The sequence below is a fragment of the Calonectris borealis genome, chromosome 18, assembly GCF_964195595.1.
Source record: "Calonectris borealis chromosome 18, bCalBor7.hap1.2, whole genome shotgun sequence".
NCBI lineage: Eukaryota > Metazoa > Chordata > Aves > Procellariiformes > Procellariidae > Calonectris > Calonectris borealis.
In genome coordinates this window covers 17047248-17059589 of record NC_134329.1, presented here as the reverse complement: position 1 = coordinate 17059589, position 12342 = coordinate 17047248, and the positions used below count along the sequence as shown (strand labels likewise).

General features: G+C 40.0%; 1 protein-coding gene across 1 annotated transcript in view; it reads left to right on the top strand.

The window, feature by feature from the left end:
• LOC142090368 (transmembrane protein 132B-like) overlaps positions 1–7336 on the top strand; it is a 106396-nt gene extending 99060 nt beyond the window's left edge. The window contains exon 3 of the mRNA XM_075168150.1: positions 7026–7336. Coding sequence (XP_075024251.1) covers positions 7026–7266 — 241 coding nt within the window. The 3' untranslated portion in view covers positions 7267–7336. The remainder of the gene's footprint in view (positions 1–7025) is intronic.
• Positions 7337–12342: the final 5006 nt, after the last annotated feature.

The window sequence follows — 12342 nt, the reverse complement described above, 5'->3', positions numbered from 1 at the left end:
TGTTTTCAGTTGTGGGAAAATGTTGGCTAAGCAAAATAACATGAATAATATCTGGTCTTGGTGGTGTGTTTTGAACAAAAATATTTTTTTCTTGTTTTTATGGCTTTTACTGGATTATTAAAAAGTGCTGTGTCAATCCATACATTATTAGCAGATTTAGCAGCTTGGGTTTATCCTCTGTAGCCATTTACATTGCCCATGCATCTGTGAAGAGCATGGATTTTTACGGCAGTGAAAGAAAAACAAGATCAGGCACCAAGAAATGTTTTGAAAAAGCTTGTAGTTGATACAAAGTAAACGTGACAACAGAGCAAGTTCTCTGTTAGACAACAGAGCAAATTGTAAATTGTGATTTTTAAATGCAGACTTTTTCCATCCCTGCAGATTTACTTGCAACCTGCCATCCATCCTGTCTTTGTTCTATGTTTGGGACTTCTGCCTTGCACTTCTGTGCTGTGGCATGGAAGAAGAGTGAGCAGGGCTTTTTTCAAGTGTTTGTGCCTGCCTTGTACGCTCAGCTGTCCAGTTTCCCTCAGCAAAACAAAAACCTCTGGGGGCTACACAGTAAGGGACAGTGGCCCTGTGTCATCTGAACGTTTTCGCATTGATGCAAAAGCTTGCAGAAATACTCAGGACGTGCAGGTAGTTTGCCCTGGCTTCTGGGGACATTCATCCACACTGCAACACTCGACAAGGATACCTGCGCTTATTTATGCAGGGCTCCAGCCAGGCCCATCTCCAGGGCTCCTCAGGATGAGGCCCTTTCCCAGCAAACTACTGTGGGAGAGCAGTGTGAGTAGCTTGTATACAGCTTTGTGTCCTAATGAAAATGATACATGGTGGGAGAAAAGGGGTTAGGCTAGCAGGTTTTAGCATCCATTATCATCAAGTCAAACTTCGTATGTAACACGAGGTGTAGCCATTCCGCCCCAGTAAGTTGTTCTCTAGTAGGATCTGTGCTTAAGGATGTTGTAGCTGCTAGAAGACATCCTGGCTTTAAAGGCGTTAGCTGCTGCCAGTTCCTGTTACCCAGTGCCTGCATTCAGGAAGGTGGCACTCAGCAAAGTGTAAGGGCTGACAGTATGCAAATCTTTGTAATCCAGAAACTATATGCTGCTCTGTTAGTAGGTATTTACTCTCACTTCCTTCATCTTGGGCTGCTGGAATCTTAATTTCCTTAGGGGAAGAAGGTCAGGACCTTTAATCTGGACCTTTTCCCCAAGAGGTCCTGGCCGTCTGCTGCTTCATTTGACTTCAGCAGGAAATTAGGGTCTTGAGCACTTCCAATCAGTCATTGAAAAGCTTCCTCTTGTAAGTGTTTGCTCTTCAGTAAACCATACTTATGAAATTAATCCTCGTGAGATCAAAGGAGTGAGACCTGTATTACTGAAATATTTTATAAACTAATGTACCTTGCTTATATAATCCTGTTCCCATTGAATTTGGTGACAATTTGTCAGAGGGAGTAAGAATTGACCATTATTAACCTTGAAAAGATTTTCAAGCAACATGATACCAGACATTTTATTATTTGCAATTACCTAGTATCTGCTCTATTTTTTTAGAGTTTTGTTTACCCTGCTGTGGGTCTCATAAACAGATTGCCATTTATGGAAAACATTATTTTATGAATGAATGAAACTCGTGATTTCCTGTAATAGCCAACTGCACTAATAGAAGGGTCTGACTTTTATTGACTAAATTGTTGATGAATCGGCAGTGGGAGCCAGCAAACCCTCCGTGCGCCAGTGGCACACCCAGCTGAATGCACCACAAAGTGCCCTGCACTGTCATCTTTCACTGTGGCGTTCTGCATATTTCATTCTCTCTAAAAATACATAGGGCAGGCTCTTCAGTTTGGTTAGCAATGTAAATCTTTCTTAATAGCTAATAATAGGCATTTGTTTATTTAAGGTAACTACTAACTATTTAGACTGTCACTGCCATCATAACATCAATCACTGTGTATCATTCCAGTACTTAATTCAATAATTCCATGTTTTGCTTAGAGAAAAATTAGGAATAAATTAAATTCAGTAATATTTCAATGCCAGGTGATTTTGTAGTACTTACTAGAACCTCTAACATTAGCGCTATGGTGGACCTTCACAGTAATCTATTATTTTGAGAAAAAAAGCCTATGCAGTTCCATGTAAGTACTTAATAAGGTAATAAATACAGAGAAACAAAATCTAATATTGGATTTTTTTTCGATTCAGATTTAAAATATATATATTTTTCCTACTGTTTGCATATACCAGCAGATTCAGGAAGAAAATCAATCAGAATATATGTAACAAGGTAACGTGATAGATAGCCCTCCAACAACAGTGTGAATCTTTACAAAACATCTGAATGCAATAATGCAAGAGTTCTCTACGGTGCTTAGGAGCACTTGAAGCCCAAGCTTTATTTTTATAGTGGTTTGTGCAGTGATTTGTTCCACTGGGAGAGTTTTCTTAACTGAGGAGAGGCTCTGCCTCTGGGTGGAATGCTCACTCCTTTGTGGAGGAGGACTATGTACATTCAGAGGAAATACTTCAGGTTCAGCTTGGCAAGCCGAGCAAGGCAGTCGGGCTTTGCATGCCTGCAGCCGCCCGCCTGGATGTGTCCATTGCAGGACATGAGTCCAGTTCTGGGACACGTAGCAACATTTTCCTGTCCTGATTAACTCTTCTGATTCTGGGGTTGGTTGGAGCTACAGTTGGCTTTACTTGGCATGGATTTACCATTCTGTGCTAAAACTCTTTACACATGGATCACAACCGTGCCTACTAATGCTGTGTACAGAAGGAAGACTGTATGTTAGAGAGCTTGACAGGGCTGTTGGGGACCTGGTTTGAATGCGTTAGATATATATGAGGCTAGACAACACGAAGTTGTGCAGAAATCTCAAGGTTTTGGGTGTTCTTCTAGCACCTAGCAGAGGCAGTATTGTGAAAGTACACAAATAAGACTATAAATTGCAATTTGAAGAAGAGGGCCTACTTACTGGAGTTTGCGAGAGGAAATAAATCCAAGCCTGTGGTTTCTTTTTCTCCTCTCACCAGAAAGAAAAATGTGTAATGAATGTCTCATGTCTGAAACACTGGGCTGGATTCATCAAAGGGAGTTAGTAATTACCAAATTGAGAAAATCATGAAGCGCTTTTCTAAATTTGAAAGGCTCATCAAGAATAGATCAGGAGCAGGCAAAATTAATAGTTATGAACTCATTTCCATAGAAATGGACTTATTAGCAAGCATGCCAGCTGCCTAAAATTATAAGGTCTTTTCCTTGTGCTTGCAGGAAATAATCTTTTTTTATCAAAGGAATTTTGACTTTTTATTTTTTATTGCTCCTCTAAACTAGGGTTTGGCAAAATCCTTCTAAACAGGGACAAGACTTCACTGGACAATAGAAATATTTAAATAAAAAGAGAAGAAGGATGTGGAAAGGAGAAGTGATTTATAGTCCTTGGATTCCATCATACTCTTCCCAACAGCGCAAACTTATTTAAGAGAAAAATGGAATACGTCTCAAGAAAAAGCTGAAAAATCTTTATACGATAAAGTTTGGGTTAGCAGGATTTAATGGCTGATAACAGCATGAGTTACAGTCACTGTCTTCTCTGCTAGTGGATTTTTCCACTGGTACCGTTTTGTCTTCACCAGGCAGTTGCAGATTGACAGTGACTACAAAGACCAACATATTGGCCACCAGCTACAAATCAGACTAAAAGCAGATTTGCCATGGCAGGGTGGAATGACTCCTTTTAAAAAAGGTTATAGTGTAATGCTGCATAGCCAGGAGAGAAGTTTAGATACAGGTGTTGCGATGTGGATTTATCAGCTAATGGAGCTGACATAAGTAAATGCTAACCTTTAAGGTCTTGATTATGGTTTAATTTATCTCTGGTTTTACTTTAGCAACCTCCATCAATTTCAGTGGAAAAAGGCAGTGGTCTCCCACACGGTATTACAGAGGATGGTTAATAAATTGCAAGAATTATGAATATAGTACCAATCTTCCCGCTAGGAAAGAAGCCCCTATAAGATAAGAGATACAGTGGCCAGTAGGAAGGCACTAGTCCGAGCAAGAAAGAAATTCACTTTTCAGGTTTTATCATGGGTTCGTTATAGTTGTAACCTGGTAAGAGACTTAGAACAAAAAGAGTGGATTAGTCCATGGGGTACTCTGTGTCCCAGATACTGTAACACTTGGCATTGCTTGAAGGCTGAATCTTCGTCCTAAAGAGGAAGAAAGGGAGACCATAATTTTAGAGAAAATTCATTGACCTGCTGTTCCAAAGGTAACTGGAAACCTGCTGGTGAATAAAGGAGTCCAGAAAGTTGAATACTCGTTTGCTAGAGCTATACACTCAGTGGAGAAACTCTGTAAGTGGAAGATGATTAGATACAGTAACTCCATCTCTTTCAGCAAAAGTCCAAATGAAAAGAAGGGGATCCTTCGGTAATCAATATTAATATGTCATGTACATGATTTGCTTCTGAGACAAAGCAGAAAACATTTGACAAGCCACGTTGTTTTTCCAGGTGATGACAAGGATTTTCTTTGGAACCAGGACCTAGGAAGTCAGCTTTGCTTTAGTTTGTACGTTAATATTAGTTAGATCTGGGGAAGGTTTATGTATGTGAGTTGCTGCTCTTTTCTAGATGCACAGAGACTCATTTCTAATCCAGCAGTGTATAACTATGTCTGCCTTTAAATGAAACTTAGGTCTTTTATAGTTATACAGCCATGCTAAGGATGCAGTGAAGGTCTTTGCATATTTACAGGCACAAGAGTTGTTTTACTCCCTGGCAATTACTTCAGCTTGCTATATAGGCAAGACACACACATGCTTTTCTTAGGCAGGTCTGAGTCCCAGTCCGTCTTAAAAATATAAACCCACTATTATGGTTACTTCTTGGATGTGTAAAAAGAAAAACAGGAAAGGAGTAATTGAAGGCATGATAGACCGAGCTCAGAGAAGTGCCAGTCAGTGGGACACGTGGAATGGATTTATCAGTGCAGACTAACCTGACATAATATTTCAGTGGTGAATCTAAAGCAAAATCCTCCATCAGTGGTTTTGTTCCAAACTGAAACCACTCGTGGGTGTTTTTGTGAGTGGCAACTATTGGCTCGAACAGACTGAACTTAAATTGCAGATCTAAACATACCTTGAGAGGCCCTATATCTAGATCCATAGTTAGTGTAAAGCTCATCTCTAAATTTTATTTCTGTGTTGTGAGCAGATTAATTTTATGTAATTTAGATAAAACAAACTGCCAGAAGTGATATGCAGAAAACTATGAAGTTGAGTGCCCACAGTGGTTATGTTTTTGACACAAATGGTTTAATTACATCCCTAGCATTGTGTAATAATATTTGTCTTAAAAGGTTTTTGCTGATTGTCTGGTTGGCCACGCAAAAGACGCCTTAATAGCTTCTGGTTTTGCCTGGAGGTGGATATTATCTTCTGTCAGCATGGAAAATATTTATCCTCCAGGCATTGAAGCATATGTTTGTGGTGTTTGGTGTCAGAAAGAAAACATGAAAATCAATAATTCCTGTTCAGATTTTTTTCCTTTAAAATGCGCCTTCAAAAACACATGGCAAAAACAGATTCTGCCTCTGTGCAGTTGGGAAGCGGAAAAGGATGTTTTGAGCCTGTTCTTTGTAGCAGCAGGCTAAAACTTTCTATGAACACAGCTCTTGGAGTCTCTACTTTAGGGTAAGGGCACACAAACAATGTACTGCAGGACAGGATAGAGGGTGAAATTACAGGGGGGGGGGTCATTACTGAGGGGTGCCTGCATGCACAGGGCACATCCCTAGATCGGGAACAAGCTACCTCACGCTCGCAGTAAAAGCACATTCACGTCATTACAGAATGGCCTAACATGCTGCAAATTCAGATTTTAACCTGTTTTATGAGCACGTACCCTGAAAGTTCAGTAGTACTGGTAATATCGGTTGTCTCTTCAATGGAATATGATTGAGCAATTGGGTCTGCAGTCAGGTTAGCTGCCCTTCCATCCCGCCTCCGTGTTTTGTAAGCTGCGTCAGGTCTCCACACTGCAGGTGTCTGTCTGAGAAATTGGGGCAGGAACTTGTATGCTGCTTTGGAAAGTACCTTAATTTTTGTGGAAGCAAAGCGCTGGATGAGCAAAGGTCTGTTTTCTAAATAGATCCCTGCTGTGAATATGCCGAGTGCTATTGATGAAATCTTGGTGTCTGTTTTTTCCTCTGTGACATGAAGATAAGATCTGTCTTTCTAACCTGAGGATTAATTATTAATATTTACACAGTGTTGGACCAGAGGAGAGTGCTAAGTGTTGTTGTTAACAAAAGAAGCAGAAGTAATTTTTAAATACAGTTCTGAATGCTATGCATTTACATCCATTTCTTTACCTTTAAACTTTTATTTCCAGATGAGAAATATATAACGATCGCCATATAATTACAAGTCTGCCCCACTGACGAGAAGAATGTTTTCATGAATTGAAAATAAGGATAACCTACCCCCCATTTTTTGTCATGTATAATTTCTGCAAATCCTTTTTTTCACTGAGATAAAGACAAGTTTGGTTTGAAAGACTTCCCACCACACCCCCCCCCAGGAGCTCATTTCTGATACAGCATGAGGAATGGCCAAGTATTCTGTCATTTCGGAGCATCAGTATTTGCAGCAACAAAATTATAATAATGCTATATTAAATAATTTAGCAACATCTGTGCAATGCAGTTCCCAGGGTTTGGGGCTTATTCTGTAAGTTCATTGTGATTACGGAGTATGAATGCCTGAGTTTAATGGGAGAAATGCTTCCATTTCAGGAAACTAAAAGATACAGTGTCGCCTTATCTATACGGTGTAGCTGTTGCCCAGTGTGTAGTTTGGTTTAGCTTTCTGTCAGTGTCTTCAAGTCTGCATGTTGAATTTAATGGTAAATCTTCTGGTGAATAGAAAAGAGAAATCAAAATATATTTTGTTATTAACATCCTACTGATGTTATGGGCAATTTTGATTTTTTTTCCAGAGCAAACATGTCCTCCTACGAGATCCTGCAGATGGACTTTGAGATCGACAACACTAGCAGCCTGGCAGGGGCCCAGCAAATTACCTGGCAGGTGGAATACCCTCGAGATGACTCTGTGAGCGAACTGGTGGTCTCCGAGATCTTTGTCAGCCGAACAATGTTTGTGGGAATTGTTCCTCTTGCGATGGTAAGAACCTGCTGCTGCTTCTTTTTGCTAAATGTTTCTGCTGATTCTCGTTAGTATTCAAGGGAATGTGAGCCATTTTATTATATGCTACTTCCTATGCACCTGCTGCAAGTGATTTAAATGCAAAAAATACATTTCAATAATATTTTATTTACCTGATATGCCATAATGGCTCCTTGGAAACCATTTGAGTCTTTTGTGAAAATCCTTTACCGTTTGTGGATTATTGGCCTGGTACGTGGTAATAGCTCCTTTGGAGCTATTGTCTTCTGGTGTATTAATGCGACTGCCATGCATGTGCTCTAAGGGTACATGTTGCAATTAGTTGGGACATTTTCAATGAAATAAATTAGCATGCATGTGTGGGAAACTTCATTGCTAAACTAAACAACTGCACTGTTTGCTGCTTTGCTTTTCCCCAAAGAGCCACACAGTTGAGTGAGCTGAAGAGTGTCAATTTAATAAAAGGTCCGTTTTGAGTTATAGAGAAAGGACAAAATACGTTCTGAAGATGTAGGTGTCTGCCATATTTTCCAGGCAGGGTTTAAGGTGTACGTGTGCAGAAAGCTCGAAGCTGATGGTTGCATTTAAAAAATGCAAATATCTCTTTCTAAAATCAAATGCACCTTTTCTAGGAGGGACTTTTGGTCTACATTTGGGACAGATGGACTTTTTAGTACTAGAGCTTTAAGCTTACACATGACCAGTGATTTCAGTGGGGATATGCTAGTGTAAAACTAGAGAAACAGCCAGGGAGCCTGGATGTTACACCAGTTCCCTCAGAAACACTCTGGTAATTTTTGTTTATTTCTCATGAACATTTGCCCTTCCTTTCCAAGTCAGTCTGTGCTGGTTTTCTTTCTATTACACCATATAACCAACAAATACTGGTGTTTTCCTCTGCATGACTAAGAGCTTCTCCCACTAGGACAGAAGCAAGGAAAGATACTTGTAAGGTAAATAAAACCCTAAATAATTTTAATTTCCTGTTCCTACTGCCAAAGGCTACACTTACTGGCAGCCCAGTGATAGAAGAGAAATTATATGCAGAAAAGTCAATAGAGAATTTTCTTCTAGTGCTTTTTTTTGAAGCATGTAGGAGATGAAAACAACCTCTAACTGTGTGGATGGAATATTATCAAGTAGTAATGGTGAATCAGATATAATAATGACAGAATGTGGTGCCTGAACAGGCTTGCACATAGCATTGCCAGTTTCAAACAGATAGCATGAAGTTTGTGCCATGCAGAGCACCACAGACAGAAGAGTGAATCCAACCCAAAAGCCTATTGTGACTGTTGGATCAGAGCTTTGCTGCTGCCTCTGCCAGGGTTTTGCTGGGGTTTCACTTCATCTCTTTGCAGTTATGGCAGATGTTGGCCACTTCAGCTGTCTCTAAATGTCCTTGGACAAAATCTGAGGCTGAACCTGAATTCAAAGTGGAGCTAATCTAATCTCTGACACTTTGTCACTGTAAACTAACCATGGAGTAAAGGAAAAAGCTTCTTTTGTGAATTTATGACCTTAGTCCTTAAATGGGGGTCTCATGTGGGCTATTACTTTGCTGTTGCATGTGAGCATCCTTGACTGGCTTGGCCCAAGGCTGATAGGAGAATTGATGACAGCAATGGCAGGAACAACAGCTTGTATTTGCATTTCTTTCCCTTATGTTTGCCAGTTCGCAGTGCTGCTTCATTTAACAGTCACTAACTGGTGCAAGTTCTGGCACTGCATTGCCCAGTCAGGAGCAAAAAGTAATTGCTCTATGCATCATCCTGAGTTGTTCAGAGAAACATGTTCCTGAGGCCCAGAGTTCCTGACTGAACTAAATGCATTTTAACGTTCATTCCTCTTCAAGATTTGCTTGGCTTGTTGGTAAAGCAGTCTCCCTCTGAGTGCAGGTGGTATCTGTAAAGGAGAATTTTGTCCTCCCTTGGACCTTGGTCCCCCAGAATAGCACCACAGAAGGGCCCAGAAACCAGTGTGTTTCCATGCCTTTGCCATTGCACTGAACATGAATTACTTGCTGTTCCTTTTCAGTGTATCCACTCTTTCATTGTAAACATTGAATATTTATAGATGAAAACAGAGTTCCTTGGAGAGTTTAAGGTTTGAGCAAAACATTTAGTCCTTGATTTGCAGGAGTGAACATTTTGATGGGATTACCAAAACCTCATGGTAGTTCAGTGGTAATGACGCCAGCATTTGCATGAAGTGCAGCTCAGTGTCATGAAGAGGAAAGATTTCTTTCCAGTAAGAAGGCTGAGGTGGAATCAGTAAGAGCTTACTGGAGCAGAAATTAGCTGTGAAATCCTGCAAAACAAAAATGAACTTTAACATGTGGATCTCTTTCTGTAGGGCACTTTGGTTCTTTTAATATAAGGACAACGTCTTCCATACGGTTTGGAATATCGCTGTTTTGTTGCTGCAGCTCGTCATGAGTTTATCTTTGTTCTCCATGCTACTTTCTTAAACAAACAGGAGAAAATCGAAAGAGCCCCCAGATAATTTATTCTGTCATTGTGCTGTGGTGACTCTGGAGATAGCAGTGGGGATATTTTTCTCATTAGTAGCTTGGGTTTTTTTTGGTAGATAAAGATATGGTAGATAGCATGGTAACATTTGAATAATAGCCTGATGAAAAGCGCTGATTTTTTGCTTTAGTGAGTTCGTGAAGCCCTTAACATCAAATCTCATGTTCTTAACATTTACATTTGGTAGCAAGCTTGAAAGGCATTTTTTTGGTTTTTTGCTTTTGGTTTTTTCTAAGTGAAGATACAGCTGATTTTTGCACATTATGTAGCAAAAAATAGCTCCTTATTAGCAGACAATCTTGCTGTAATGAATTGATACTGCAGATTATTTCTGGCTAGTCCTTTGGTATCAAATCAGCAGTGCATTAATAAGCACTGTTCTGAGATGCGTAGAAGGAAGCAGGGCCAGGGAGAGTCTACAGGTGAAATCCTGGCCAGGCTAGCACCCGTCAGCTGTGCTCTGTGCCTGCTCTCAGCCTGTTCCTGAGATTAGGTTATCCGGCATAACTCGGTGAAAGACCATTATGATAAACTGCAATGCTTATATGCTGTCACTAAAAAGGAACAGAGATTTTTAAGCCTTGATAGGGACACTAGGAAGTAGCTGGAAACTTGTTAGCTTGTGAGAAAAGTACAAATATTTAGTGTAGCAAAACCAACTGTTCTTCCTTCTGTATGATAACTGTAAAAATACTGTGGTTTGGGGGGGGGGGGGCGGGTTTGCATATTTTTTGGAAAAGGACTGAAGTACAATGTTGGAATATTGAGAATTCCTCCCAAACTATCCATCTTAATTTGCATGATCCTCCATATAGTAAATCTCAGTGTTATTTATTGCCAAGTTCAGTGCATTCAAAATAAGTAAATAAATAAACATTTGCATTAATGAGAGAAAATAAACCAAAATTTCGTATTGAAAGAGAGCCTGCTTTCTGCATCATCTGACAGTTCTCCCCAAATCCTTAAGCTCCTTCTAATTGAAACATCCAGTTTCAACAACTGCACAGGGCCAGACAGTTGGGATTTCCAAGGGAACTACATCCAGATGGAAACGGCACAGTCCAGTAATTTAGGATTTGCTTTCTGAAAGTCGTATCTCTACTTCTGGGTGAGCAATGCAGACTCTGTGCACAGTGGGAAAGTGCACAGAGAGGATGTGGTGGGAATGCAGACCATGCCTAGCTGGCATGGCAAAGAAAAGAGCAAATATCAAGGTGGGTGATCACAATTGCATGCAGCCTACACCTCTCCCAGAAGCTGATTTGGATGACATCTGTGATAACCCTACTGCTGTGGTAAGGGTTGGCTTTCTTTGTGGAGCTGTTCTTATGGCTCTGCCCGTAAATCAGATGCCTGCTGAGAGGCTTCAGTCCTATAGCACTTATTATAGAAGAACATAGTGGGGAATGCTCTCGTTAAGCTATACTGTCATTTCCATCATTCCTAGCTGCTGAGAAGAGTGTGGAAAAGGAAGCGACCCAGTCTGCGTGTGTACAGCCAAAGTCGTATGGGAAAACACATTTGGTTTTACTTGAGGAATGTTTTGAGAAGTGAAAGGACATAAAAGGGTAGACTGTATCTTTCAGCCTGTTCCCCCCCCCCCCCCCAAAAAAAAAAAAACACCCCAGTTTTTGTTTAGTCCAAATGTGGCTTTATTACCTCTTAGCAGGTGACTAGAGCACCAGTTCAAAATCAATTCAGAGTGCAAAGCGCTTATTGTCTCACTGGCACCGTTTCCAGCCTCACGTACAATCTGATCCCAGATGGTATTGCTGTGTGCATTTTACACCATTTTAAAAACAGATTGTTTATTTTGTCTAGTATTCAACGTGACATGCTGAGATGATCAGACAGGATTCTGGGCCTCCTATCCTACCTAGCTTTTGTTTTATAAACTAACTGCTCTCCCAGAGTGCTTATACCAATAGCCTGCGTTTTGTTCCTGGAAGGTTTTGTTTCTGTAGATGAGGCTAGATTGGGAAATTCACCCCTTCTGAGCACGAAAATTGGATATATGCATAATTGTCATCTTGTATAGCTGTAGAGGTATAAAAATATGTGTATTGAGACAAGGTGTCATAAGATACACAGATATAAATATGTGGGGAAATACATGATTCTTTCTTGGTTACTTTTTGTCAGTCTGCTTTAGAAGTGGTCAGTGAAATTCTAAGTTCTTTGGACAACAGGCTGAGAAAGCTCAAAACGTAGCAACCTCTGAAATCCTTCAGAGTGCTGCTGTTTTAATCCTGGAAGCTGTGCAGCTAGGTTCCTGTTAGGAGGGAAAGTGGATCTGAAAATGAATGAAAACCATCTTATGTTTGTGTATTCCTCTATAAGTACAACTTTGCAAGTCATTCTAAATTCATTTTCTGTGAACTGTGACACATAAAATATCTGAAGATTCATTGTCCTGTAACTGCTAGAGCATTTTCTGATAGCTAAAAGGGATTGGATGGGCCTGCTTACATAGGGAAAATAAATAAATGCTAATTCCTAAAACTCCATGCAAATTAACAAATTATTTTTTCCTTAAGTACTCTATTAGTATTTATGTAGTGTTTTATGTTTTCAGAACACTTTACAGACATTAATT